The sequence below is a fragment of the Crinia signifera genome, chromosome 1, assembly GCF_055691185.1.
Source record: "Crinia signifera chromosome 1, ASM5569118v1, whole genome shotgun sequence".
Classification (NCBI taxonomy): Eukaryota; Metazoa; Chordata; class Amphibia; order Anura; family Myobatrachidae; genus Crinia; species Crinia signifera.
In genome coordinates, this window is record NC_139217.1 from 264,601,268 (window position 1) to 264,615,061 (window position 13,794).

General features: G+C 44.1%; 2 protein-coding genes across 5 annotated transcripts in view; one reads left to right on the plus strand and one right to left on the minus strand.

Moving 5' to 3' along the window:
* The window catches only part of STK11 (serine/threonine kinase 11), a 49,977-nt gene extending 45,747 nt beyond the window's left edge, over window positions 1-4,230 (plus strand). Inside the window, exon 10 of the mRNA XM_083182470.1 lies at window positions 3,816-4,230. The gene's annotated coding sequence lies outside the window, so the exon portion shown is untranslated. The remainder of the gene's footprint in view (window positions 1-3,815) is intronic.
* A 331-nt stretch (window positions 4,231-4,561) lies between these two features.
* CBARP (CACN subunit beta associated regulatory protein) lies at window positions 4,562-12,782 on the minus strand. Of its 4 annotated transcripts, none has more exons than XM_083182431.1 (10): window positions 12,642-12,782; window positions 11,440-11,497; window positions 8,616-8,758; window positions 8,477-8,538; window positions 8,234-8,396; window positions 7,796-7,991; window positions 7,312-7,467; window positions 7,010-7,202; window positions 6,387-6,549; window positions 4,562-6,214 (listed from the first exon to the last, which is right to left on the minus strand). In XM_083182431.1, exons 2-10 carry the CDS (start codon window positions 11,485-11,487, stop codon window positions 5,131-5,133), a joined length of 2,208 nt encoding a protein of 735 aa, XP_083038557.1. In that variant the 5' UTR covers window positions 11,488-11,497; window positions 12,642-12,782; the 3' UTR covers window positions 4,562-5,130. The 4 variants fall into 4 exon arrangements, with proteins under 4 accessions (XP_083038557.1, XP_083038582.1, XP_083038566.1 ...); XM_083182456.1 differs by lacking the exon at window positions 12,642-12,782 and adding an exon at window positions 12,264-12,574; XM_083182440.1 differs by lacking the exon at window positions 12,642-12,782 and adding an exon at window positions 12,133-12,225.
* Window positions 12,783-13,794: the final 1,012 nt, after the last annotated feature.

Sequence of the window (13,794 nt, forward strand, 5' to 3'; positions counted from 1 at the left end):
AAAGCTGTGTGGCAGGAGCTTAATGGAATCGGTTTCTTTGGCCGAGGAGCTACATGCAAGCCTTACATCCTCAAGTCCAATGCCAAGCAACCGATGGACTGTGGAGTAGTGGAAATCTGGGTACTCTTTACTTAGAAGGGCGCCCATCTCGGCCATCTCGGGCATTGAATGCACTAAAAAATCAGGTGCGATGCGACAGACGAGATGCCCGAGATTTCCCATAGGGAACAATGTTAAATGTCTCAATTGACCCGATTTTCCTGTTCAATGCCTCAATTGACCCAATTTTTCCATAGGAAACAATGTTAAATGGGCCACAGAGGCCAAATAGGCACCCTGAAGTGAATAATGGCCACCCGAATTGTTAACGCCACCCCACGATCAACGTCAACCCGAAGCGTGGCGAGCGCAGCGAGCCCGCGAGGGGCGGCGGTACGCGTCCTACGACCTTTTCATACCCCCACTATCCACGTCGGCGTGGAGTTGAGAATATAAAGTGTGGCGAGCGCAGCGAGCCACCGAGCCCGAAGCGTGGCGAGCGCAGCGAGGGGATGCGGATACCTTCACAGGTATCCGCGTCCCTTGGGGGCTTCACAGCTGTCCGCGTACCCTCGCGGGGCTCGCCACGCTTCGGGCTCGGTGGCTCGCTGCGCTCGCCACACTTTCTATTCTCAACTCCACGCCGACGTGGATAGTGGGGGTATGAAAAGGTCGTAGGACGCGTATCGCCGACCCTCGCGGGCTCGCTGCGCTCGCCACGCATCGGGTTGACGTTGATCGTGGGGTGCCGTTAACAATTCGGGTGGCCATTATACACTTCAGGGTGCCTATTTGGCCTCTGTGGCCCATTTAACATTGTTTCCTATGGAAAAATCGGGTCAATTGAGGCATTGAACAGGAAAATTGGGTCAATTGAGACATTTAACATTGTTCCCTATGGGAAATCTCGGGCATCTCGTCGGTTGATCGCACCCGATTTTTTAGTGCATTCAATGCCCGAGATGCCCGAGATTTTTTACTAACGATGCCCAAGATCAAAATCGTGGGCGCCCTTCTAAGTAAAGAGTACCGAAATCTGTTCTGTGGTGTGTCAAAACTCATCTCAGATGGGTGAGACTGGGTTTGGGGGATGCTGGGAGAATGTTGCCTGCCTGACTGCATTATGCTAGCTGTGAAATTTTGTGGAGGGGGGATAATGGTATGGAGCCATTGTTTCGGATGTGGGCTAGTCCCCTTCTCTTCAGTGAAGGGCAATCTTAATGCTGCACCATGCCAAGACCTTTTGAACAATGCTATGCGCATGCCCAGAGAGCCGGCTGGGGGTAGAGAAAGTTGTTGTGGGGTTTTTTTTTTTTAAATGTGCATACGCAGCACTGCTTGGCCGCCAATAAGTAGAGCTGTGGACGCTGGACATACCGGCTGTCTATATCGGCAGGGAAGGGGTGTCCGATTCTCCTCATTAAGCGAGACCCGATACTTTAAAATCGTTATGGCCCCGATAATACATCTGTCCTATAGTACCTTAGGGATGAACTGGAATGGAGCTAATTACATCTGTACCAGACCAAACCACCCAGTCGGTATGTGGTCATTAGGTAGACCACTGAAGGTCGGCATCTGGAAGGTCAACACAAGCATTAGGTCGACAATGGTAAGGTCAACAATCAAAAGGTCAACACAAGTGTTTTTAAGCCGACGTGCCAACAGGCGGTATTTCATGCCCTACCATCCACTAATAGGGGTGGGTAATAAGTGGCCCTCCAGCTGTTGATGAGCTGTTGCATGCTGGGATGTGTAGTTCATGAACAGCTGGAGGGCCGCTTATTGCCCACCTGTGCACTAGGGTGTGGAAGGATAATAGAATAGTGTGCTGAGAGTAGCGAGGCACTGTGCCAGAAGCATGGTGAGTGCTGTGTGTGAGGGGAAGCAGTGCACTTTGATGGTGTCCATGTCTACTATGTCGACAAAAAAGTAAAAAACTTATGTTGACCTTTTGACTGTCAACCTTGCCATTGTAGACCTAATGCTTGTCGACCTTCCAACCCTGTTGACCTTAGCCGTGTCGGCCTCTACGTGTTGACTCAAGCCATGCTAACCATCAGCGGTCGACCCAATGCTTGTCCACCCATACCCTCAAGTATACCTTTCAATATCAATGGAACTGTTCCTCTTTAAAGGTTCTGTACCGTTGTCACGATCAGGACTAGGTTGGGGACTTATGTAGTTTCACGGCTTTCAGTATAGCCCAACGGCAGCCTAGCGTAGTGTCCCCGTCATGCAGTGTAGTCACCGTACTGTCTCCGCCAGCTGCAGCTCTGTCCCCTGTTTCCCTGGCAAGCCTAGTGAGCGCCTCTCACACAGCACCGGTAACCACCAGATCCCCTGCGCTGGTGGAGAGGTGCTCCATCTGCCTGAGGCGCACGAGCATCTCATACGCTTGTGTGTCTTAGTATTTCGTGTGGCAGGGTGCGGTAACCCTGCCTGTGTCCGCTTCAGGGAGATGGTTAGGGGTTCGGTAGTGCATGCTTCTCGTGCACAAAGGCGGGGTGTGGCCGCAAGTGCGTCTCATGCACAATAAAGGACACATTTGCCAGTGCTCCATGTTACATACTGTCAAATGCCTCCATTTCAAACTCCCACTATCCAAGCCAGCTGGAAGTGTGGCGAACGGATGCGGTACACGTCCTCCTGACCTGTTCATAACCCCACTATCCACGTCGGCGTGGAGTTGATTTTATAAAGTGTGGTAAGTGCATGTGAATCCATGTCCCCTCGCTCTTTAAGCGTCTGCTCGCTGCAATCGCCACACTTTATAAATTCGATTCCACACCGACGTAGATGGGACATGAACAGGTTGGGAGGTCACGTACCGCGTCCTCTTGCACTTTGGGTTGACGTGGATAGTGGGGGTGTTTTCAGGAAGGTTAAAAATGGTCATTGGTTCCCACACAATGTAATAAGCACTGACACAACGCAGACTGACTACGCTAACTTCGTAATGCTGACTAACTGCGTAAGCTCCGGTTAGTCGCGAACGTACACACAGTCGCAGACACAAGCTGGCTGCGGGAACACAACGCTGATGCTGCCGTAAGTGGCGCCGTGAAACTACAGAAGTACCCTAGGTTGTACTGATTTTCATAAGATCTGAGAGATATGAGCCAGGTAAAAAAGCTCTGCACATAGAAAGGGGGATGGGGGGAGACTAGAGAGTGCTTTCAGTGCTAGGTAAACCTCCATCCCAATCCAGGTAACCCTCGATTTTGAAAAGTATGTCATAATATCCTCATGGTGTTTTGTTGCTCTGTTCACCTGGAAAATGTTAAGGGGCCACAAGCCCCAATATGGTTATACTTACTGTATGCTGCCCATCACAACTCACTTGGTATAACATTGGTTCACTCTTCTAGATTATAAATGGCTGCTAATGGTAACCAGTTAGAAGGCGACAGATCAGTTTATTTTCTGTGCAGCGTAAAACCCTCATTGCTGATAGTAATAGCATTGTAAGAGCTACTGCAACACCGTGAATTTACACATACGATTAAAGGTGATCTAGTTATAATTTCTGTATTCCAGTTCTTATTTATTTATTATGCAAAATTAAGGAATACAAACAAGGGAGTGATGTTTTGGTAGGGGTGGAGTACTCCTTAAATCTAGCAAAAACCCACAACAATATTACAGTATTTTGTTACTTGTATGTATGGAGAAAAAAAATAGCTGAAATGCTAGATTGCAATTTTGGTGCACTTAATCATTCCCCTTCTTTTCCTCAGCCGTAATTGGTTTATAACCGTTTCTTTTCTTTCTAGAGTGATATGCTCCAGCAAACTCCCAGCGCCCACCAGATGCTACAGCCGAATTACTGCAGTAAAGGGAACTGTCCTGTAATTGTTCTCCTATACCCTTTTCCCTTCTGGACCTCTAGGACTTGCGCAGTGTCCAGCGTCTGCTGCACTTTATGACTTGAACTTACTTCTTGCTCCACTTCGTTTGTCTGGCTGTATACCACATGTATTATACATAAAGAGGTGGAGGTCACATCATCAGCCCTATCTGAGCCCTCATCCACAATAAATTGCAAAAGCGGGAAGGGAATGGGAGCATTGAACTCCTGCAACCAAACCCAGCAGTTGTGTGTGCATTTGGAGAAAAGGAGCCATGTGTTAACTACCACAGGTTGTTTATTTTCTCTTTAGTGATTAAACGTTTATTTGGTTTCCACTAGTTTCTGGTTCCTGAACATGGGTTTATTTATTTTTATATCTGTCCGTGGAGCACTTTGGCTAGCAGTTGTTAAAAACAACTTACACCAGGCATGTCCAAACTATGGCCTGCCAGCTGTGGTGAAACTTCAAGCCCCATCATGCCTTGCCATAGTTTTGCTATTAAGAAATGCTAAAATTATTGCAAGGCATGCTGGGATGTGTAGTTTAGCAACAGCTGGAGGGCCACATTTTGGATAGGCCTGACTTGCACATTTGGTTCACACTTTAAACTCCAGATGATGATATCAGTATGAAGCATTACAACTGACTACATATCTTAGGAACTACAGTATTTTCTGAATATATTTATTTTCCCATTCTCCCTCATTTCTTACATACACATGGTGTACATTGACAATTAGAATGTGCTGTCTAATTTTAATATGGGGCGTTGCACAGCAGTGTTGGGAAGAGCATAAAGACATCTTGCACCTTGTCGTGTGCTACAGTGGATTACAAGGGCAAGACTGCACCATCTCTCTAGGAACAAAGCATCTTTACAAAAATAAATACACACTGGTTATAGTCCCCATACCCACCAGCTCCACCCCTTGTGCCTATAAGTTCAGTTTTTGGATAGGGAGTAATAGATCTGTAGCAACCAAAGTGAAAGCCACTGGATCCACACTTTGCCTCCATTTCCCTGAGGGCCTTCGGGATCGAGCTTCATATTGCTTGGAAGAGAATGGTACAGGTTTCTGTGAATAATGCCGTGGGTATGCTCATTGTAGTTGAGAATGTTGTGTATATGTGCGGTCTGTATTTACAGTCATGCTTGTGTTCTTATGGCACGTGAGTGACTGTGTGGGTATCCCACCTTTTATTGTCCTTTTTATACCAAATGGAAACTTTGTTGCTGCTACACAGGACTATGATCAGGAGAAATATGTGCAACTGTGCAGAGCCTCTCTGGGCTGCATGCTGTCCTCTGCACAATTGGATACAAACGTTCTTCCAGGCCAGCACCTATCTTGTCAAGTAGCTCTGTTGTTTGGGGGCCGTAACCAAAGTCTTGCTCAGGGTTCTCCGTAGGTGGTCTGGGTTCATCTACAGCAGGTCCATGCTCACACGGTTCCTCCTCAATGGCCTGAATTTTGTCTTCAGGTGTAAGTGAGGTTGGGCTAATTGGACAGCTATCTGCTCCTTCCTCATCTGTAGTACTTGCTATACGGGGTAGTGTACTGTGGTAGCGTGTGTCGGGAAGGTAGCTAGTACTGTCCCCTCTACGTAAAGGGGATGCACGATGTCTGTCCAATGCAGGGGGGAAACGAATACCAGGATCACTGTACTGCTTTGTTCTCTGCCATTGCTTGCGCAAATGAGCACGGGAGCGATGTTTCATGCGTAGGGGAGATTCATCATACTGTGGGTCATGTCGGAGGAACTCGTTGAACAGTGCATCAGTCTTTTCATCAATGCTGTAATCTCTTCTTGACATTGCCTCCCAGGGACTGAGGGGTTCAGGCTGTTGAGGAAACATTGTCTCTTCCTCTCCTCCGGAAGCTCCTTGTTCATATAAACGCCCTTCCAGACTTTCAAATACCGTTCCTTTACGTCCAGCATGAGTGAAAAAGAGACGTTTTTCGGATGCAGTCTTGTCCCGGTGAGGACTGCAGGACTCCTCTGATGGACGGCAAGGAGCTTCAATAGAGGCATAGCCGCTGTCCATCTGTAGAAGCTTTCGAGGTCCAGTGTCTGGCTCTGGTCCCCTTACTGGTTTTCCCTCAGGCAGATCTTGAGATGGAAGGCTAGGGAGTCCACTTAAGGAGCTCACACTTTCTGCATCACTACGAACAGAGTCACGATCATTGTTGCTACTGCTTTGATCAGAGGCACAAAGTTCCAGTGATGCACGTAGACTCCAAATGTCACATTGAGGTGGGACCTGACCTTGTTCTGTGCTTCCTACATCAGCTAGTGACCCATCTTCCCCATGGTCTAGTCTAAAAAATAAAAAATAAATTAAATGAGGGAACAAAGCTAATAAATGGAAATCTCCCACAAATGATATGTACAATATACAGTAGGGGAAGGGATGAAGAAAACACTGTTTGTCAGAATTATGTGACACGAAAGGATTTTACCTAACATGAGGAAAGGGTAACAGAAGAATACCTGCCGAGAGAGTGTGGTGGCGTTCCATGGTGTTGAATGAGAGATCCTTGATTATCGGCAAAAGCCGTATCTTGCGTGTGGACTATGTACTGTATTATATCATCACGTTCAGCACTTTCACTAGCTGCTCTCTGTCTCTGGAATTGATGACGCTTTGGAGAACCTGTCAAGTAAAGTGCATAAGCTGTCAGCGCATCTCTTTATGTACACCCACACAGTTCTGTTTGTTCTCTTTAGGTGGTTAAAGCTGTTTGATATCTTTCACGAACATTTCAAAAATATATAGTTAACTTTTTTTTTTTTTTTTTTTTTACAGCCAGCATAACTCTTTATTTATATATTTTTAAAGGTCAATGTTTCCTCAGCCTTTAGTGTTTATTCTATGCTTGTCATATATATGAGGATACTCTCCATTTTTGAGCTTGGCTGGTCCTGTGTCTTTGCTTTCCTGATATCCTAATACACCCACAATTTTCTCTGCTAATAAGTACTCCACCCTCCTCTTAATTATTCAGATTACACCCCTCCCATCACCTTAGACATCCAGGCTGCCCCCATCCGTGACTCAGGTAACACGCTGCTTCTATTTCATCTTGTGCATCCAGGTCATTCCTCCCCCTCACCTCTGGTGTCTAAGCTGCTTGCTCGCTGCACAGTGCCCAGTTTCCATTTCTTGATTTTTAGGTAGGGGCTTGCTCCTTCTAAGCTTGCATGACGCCGCAGACGGTTGAAGAAGTGAAGTACAGCGCCATGACTTCGGTTGGTACCCACATCAGAACTGGCGCCACCCTGGGGGAGATGGCCTCTTTGGTCAAACTAGAAAAGGGAGGGATGTTATGAAACTAGAGCAACCAGTATATCCCTGTATCATTCTGGACTTTTGGGTTTGAGCACACTTTCACATACTTTGCCAATTGTTACTCACCCTGTTGTTGACAGAACTATGCCTGGGGGAGGGTGGACTGTATTTTGGAGTTTCCATAAAACTTGTATCTGTAATGGAGTTGTAAACATCTCCAGGAAGAGCAGACGTTGAACTAAGAGACAGTCGGGTGAGTGGTCCTAGAGGACTTCGGGGGGGCTGTGAAGAGATAGATCTTTTTTAGATTTTTTTTTTATTTTTTCAGAGAAGTAGCGGGGAAAAAAAATCTGTTTTAGAGTGTTTCAGCATGGTCCACCTACTGCAACTGAATTATTTGTTTCTTTAATCATGTGCAGAAGACTTAATCCCCCCCCCCTCCCCAAAAAGACCAAACCTTTTTATTGAGAGTTAACACCTTAATCTTCTCAGATTTTAAAAGATGATATGCTAGAGTTACTCAAGGACCAGAGATGAAAAGCCCAGCTGTAAATCACTGGCATAGAAAAACCCTGGAAAGCTTGAGTGTGTTCATCAGAGCAAAACTAACCTGATATATAGAGATGTTGGATTTCCTGGGAGAGGCAGGAAGTGTGTCTGATGCTCCTCCACTGCTGCTACTCTCCCCTCCTTCACTTTCATGTATGGTAAGAATATGTAGGGCAGTCGGATGTAAGGCTGGAAGAGGGGGGAGCGTCAGTCGGGCATTCTTCAAATAATGAAAATCTCCCTCTGTTAATGTGTACCTGAAAAGAACAAGGAGTAAGATGCCACAAAACCATCTGCGTAACATATATCTCCATCAAGGATGTTAAATTTCATATTACTTATCATTTCTACAATGATCCATTAACCATTTACTGAATGTAAAATCGAATTTATGCCTTTCAAACTTCTTTTCTTAGTTCATTTGTGTTGCTTCTGCCAAATCCCTGCCATTATAAAAACTCCTGTTTAATCCACATTTCCCTTTTAAAGATCTCCTCACCTTCTTCCTCTTTCACGCTCTCTCTTTTCTTGCCCACATAAGGCTCCTTCATTAAATGAGACTCGTCGACCACTGGATGCAGTACATAGAAATCTCTCCGACTCTATGTCCCGGAGACCTGAAGCTGACAGAGACTCTGCATCTTCTATCCGTATTGTAATGTCTGAGGAATAAATCATAAGATGTTAGTCACAACTAAAAGATACTGGGGTGAGGATTCATCACAACCAGATGTTATCTTACCATGGGCAGGTTGTGTTTCATCCACGTAAGAAGTGTTGGTTTTCTCTGCATCATCACTGGGTCTGAAAGAAGAATAACATTGCTGAGGGAAAATCTATGTCAGTTTAACACAAAAACCCCAAGTAGAAGACGTAAGTACCTAGAGAATCTCAGACGGGAATCACAGCAGTGTCTGCAAAGGATCAGGATCCCAGTAAGGATAAGCAAGGTTCCACCAATGAAGATGGACAGCAAAACCAAGATCAAGACGTACCCATCCTGCGTGGATGCACCTGGAGTCGCCTGCAGCGATACATTGGACAGTGTCACGCTAAGGCTTCTGTAGTACCATATGTGCAATTACATGAAAGTTTAAAAAAGGGGCAGACTAGATGGCTACTTAGTAGGCAATGGAGGGGGGGGGGGGGCTATATATGACCATCATAAAGAGTACTTGTACTTTACTTACCTTTCGACCACTTATGAGTGAGTCTGATGTTGCAGCAGCCATGTCCAGTTGTTGTGAAACTACAAGTTCCATCATGCCTTGCCACAGTTTTGCCATTAGGGAATGTTAATACTATGGCAAGGCATGCTGGGATGTGTAGTTTCACAACAACTGGCGGGCCACAGTTTGGACATGCCTATAGAGTGAGCACTGTACAGTTATACCATTTATGATGCAGGCTACTATGTGTTGGAATGGTAATATCTTCTTACCAACTTAATTCACCATAACCACTTTTAATTATGAAATATGAACACTTGAAGCTGCTACATTGAGCTCAAAATATAAGATCTGTTTCCATAAAGGTGACAGGAGTAGAGTGTACTTGGCTAAAGGCCATGCTTGATGTCACTGAAATATAACCCAGCACTGGCATAGGATATGCAAGGTGAAGAATATATGGATGTAACGTTGCAAATGTTTTCAAAACCTCTGTGGTATGTATCTTCTACTACATGCAGAGTTTTGCGGTTGAGATTTTATTTTTTATGTCATGATGTTTTTCTTATGGAACTGTAACTCATACTGATGTCCTATGTATTATATAAAACAGCTGCATGTACTGCATTGCTTATACATTCTTCGGAAATAAAAAAAAGAAATCTGAAGAATAACTGTTTGAGCCATATCTTCTCTTTCATGATGTCTTAAATATCTATCCATGATAACATTCTGATCTCTTATTGTTAAATTAGCCTTTTCTAATCATGAACCCCTAGCAGGATTTCTCCAAGTTCCCATTTCTGGGAAGTCGCCAAACTGTGGGGGTTATTCGGATTTGTATGCAGCAGGGCTGCATTTGCACAGGGACTGATTTTGCTCTGCACATGTGCATACACAGGGTGCGTGCGTGCACCTGTTGAACAGAATGTTTGCCATGTGTGCACGCACGCACCCAACATAGAGGGCAAGGGGCACCCCCATTACCATATGGGAGCGTCCAGCGTTTCATGGGTATTCCCATGAGGACATGGCGCGTGTGTGTGTGGGGGGGGGGGGGGGGTTCGGCAGCTGCCTGCCCATTCCATGCACGCATATGTAAGGGACTTGAAAGTCACTTTTCTAAGCATGCACCTTCCACATCTTTCGATGGTCGGTGACCATCGAATGATGCGGGTGTTTCCCCACAGGCTGCGAATGGATTTTTATGTTAAACATCCATTCGCAGTCTGTGCGTGGGAACACACGCTGCGAGAGGGGGTGCGGCCAGGCGGGGTTTGGTGGACTCGCAAGGCTGAGAATTTGCAGCCTTGCGGATAAACCAGAATAACCCCCTATATGTAATGGGTGTACATACTGGCCACGATATCGTCTGTTCAATTGAATACTTCTGGTGTGTTGCTCAGTGTGTTCCAGAGTGTGAACATTATGTCTGTGAACAATGTCATTACAGACATATTGTGACTGTGGTGTAGCAGAGCCAATGAACAATATCTCTAAAGGTACATCAGCGCATTGTGCTGCACAAGCCACCAATGATTGACAGAGCAACTAGGCTGACACATGTCAATCTATCTTTAGGTGTGTACCCAGTTTTACCCCTGCTTTCTACCCATTGCTCAAATACACCACATGCCCATGCCCATTTTTTTCAAGCAGCAATAATTTACAAGATAAAACCAACCTACATGGCATTTTAAATTATTGCCACTTCAAAAAACTGCCCAGACTGGACTATTACACTTCCATGGTTCATTTGCCTTCAGGTGCCCATACACGTACCGATAACCCGGCACTTTTTGTGCTAAAATAGCATCGTTGTGCATGCGATGCGATGCAATGCTATTTTAGCACAAAAAGTACCGGGTAATTGGTACGTGTATGGGCACCTTATATCCTACAATGGTGTTGCAAACTATGTGCAAGTGATTACCTACAGTACATACACTATTGTGTACATAAATGGCAATGTGGGAGATAAATGCTGTTTAAATAACAATAGTTACCATTCTTTAAATCAGTCTTCATAATCATTTTCCTGCAGCTGACTGATAATATGATTAAATAATATTTTGAAGAGGGACGACTCCTATATTATCTTTTTTTTTTCTTTCAGGCGATGCTGCTGACATCTTTTCAGACAGAGAATGGCTAGCACAATGGCAATAGGACAATGCCCAATTAGAAGTCTACAGAAGTGATTTTGAGACCTACTGTAGGTAGTGCTCTTACTTTTTGGTTAGAAACATAGGGGAGAATGTTTTAAAGCTTGGAGAGAGATGATGTGGGGAGATAACTAAGCATTGTTATATCTCTCCTATAAAGCTTAACAACATGATTGATCTGTTCTCAAAAGTTTCATTTTACAGGTTAGCTGTATACAATTCATTAATCAGTATATTTAAGCTATAATGTTTAGTCTTAAGATTGTGACGTGACTCATTGATCCCTCTAACAAAATCAATTTGTAACCAACATTAGTAAACTGCTACAGTCTATTCACATGCTATACATAATATACTGCAAAGGTTCTCACCGTGGAGCTGTCAGTTATATTCTCCCATGCAGGTGACTCATTGCTCATGATCTGACACCTGCAGAAATAGGATGGTGGGGAGTTTTAAAGAGGAGATGGAGAGAAAACCAAGTCCATATGGGAAATTATGAAATAAGGTAATTCTGACAAAGACTAAAACAATAAAGCCATTTCCACAGACTCCTCCTAAACAAACCCCTCCTGAAATAAAATTAAAAAAAAAACTGCAAAAGAATACTATACTGTGAACATTTTCTATATTACAGTGGATTATTCAGGTATCTGTTTACATTGATTTATGCAAATTACATGCTAATTAGTCACATTCATAAACAGACACATCTGGCCAGTGATAAATAAATAATTTATAGATGCTGGACCTTCTATTATCAGATTTAAGTTACCAAAAGAACATTCAAATGACATAGACCTGAGCTATACAGTAGGTATATACAATGCATGATCAGTACTCAGTGCTCAGTACTAAATACCCAGTTCCAAATAATCCTTTATTTTGGAAATAGATGTACCACATAAATCCAAGAGACAAAACAAACAATGCATACATCCATAATAATTAACGTTTAAGCTATATCCATATTTCAAAGACATAAAAAATACACTCCACATGGAAATAATCACATGCTAGTATTGACGATTCTACATGTTATATCCAATAACAGCCTGTAATACTTCTTATTAGGCCAGCATCCATCTCAGTGTGTTGTCTAGCGGGTACCTCTGCACAGCTCACGGCAGCAACTGGGCGACTTTTAAGGCAGGGAAATAGAATACAGCCTCAGATGACAATGAATATCACCCACCCAAGAAACAATCAGCTGGTAGAAAGACGATGCCCCACCTACGTCCTCATCCTATCCACAGTGTGCCAATAAAACGAGGTAACGCCAGCATATTACATGGCAACATCTAAGTATGGCCTTGGCATATTCTAGCTCCTGGGTAATGCCCAAATGATAGTCACTAAGCACCGGCATGTCACCAAGGCGTTGCACGTATGATACGGATGCTATACCCCAAAAAAGCAAGACTAGTTCAGCGAAAATGCTGATTTGTATTAGTTAGTGGCCAGATGACCTATATGCTGCACCCACAAGGTACCCAGGGAGTGCCCATTCATGCATGGGCAATTTCCAATTGATGCAAAATACTGTCTCCTCCAATAGCCCAGCGATACCCACCTCTATCTTTCCGGACCGTCTACAGATCCTACTACTCCCACCTGGCGTGGTCTGCTGCCCGATTCTCACCGCCGGGTCCTGCTTCGTGCTGCAGCTTAGTTACCAGCCTCAGGATTTATGAATGAAGCCCGGAGATGGAGCCCCGCCCACATGTGGACACGTGATTCTGGAAGGCTGGGCAGCTGGTAGCAGACAGAGAAAGAATAGGGGCTTCATTCACCGTATATCCTAATTACAGGAGGGTAGCCATACATGTATGCTGGACTAAATAGCTGAAGGCTGGTGTGAATTTTTGTACCACACCGTAGTAAATATATCTATGTATGTATCCATGCCTGTCTATCTTTATATGGGTATGTATACAGCTATATATCTATAGATATAATAAATATCTATAGATATATATGTATATATATTTATAGATCGATAGAGAGAGATCTTTAGATGTAGTTAATTATATATATACTTTTTCTTTAATTGCAGATTGTGATTGCACACTTGACTAGTCAGCATTGGGAACGCAAAGAAAGGCGTCCTAATGTATTGTACAGTTATTTCCATTGATACTGGTTACACCACGACCAGAGCACAGTGTCACAGTGTGAGGACAGTGAGTTACATGGGAGTAGGAGGAGGCTGACACAGGGGACAGTGTGTGAGTCATAGCTGTGTGTGTGTGTGTGTGTGTGTGTGTGTGTGTGTGTGTGTGTGTGTGTGTGTGTGTGTGTGTGTGTGTGTGTGTGTGTGTGTGTGTGTGTGTGTGATTATTTATAGGCTGTGTAACAAATGGGGAGAAAACGCTATGAAGCGAATAGAGGAAAGATTTGAGTGGGAGAAAAATGATAGAGAAAGATGAGCTCAGAAGACAGTATGGGAATAAAAATGAGCAGGTGACAGTAATATACACAATTATGTGGCATAGGTACATACAGTATCTATGACTGAGTAATCTTAAGGATTAATAACAATTAAACCATTATTGGTATTTATGTACAGTTATGTAACTATATAGAGAAAGATAACTAATCAATGGAATCTCATGCAGGGTTACACAATCGACATGAGAGGCATAATGTCTGATATTAACTAATGTTTTAATCATATAATGACAGGTTTATATGTAGAAATACATAGCTCACTGATGATCTATCAT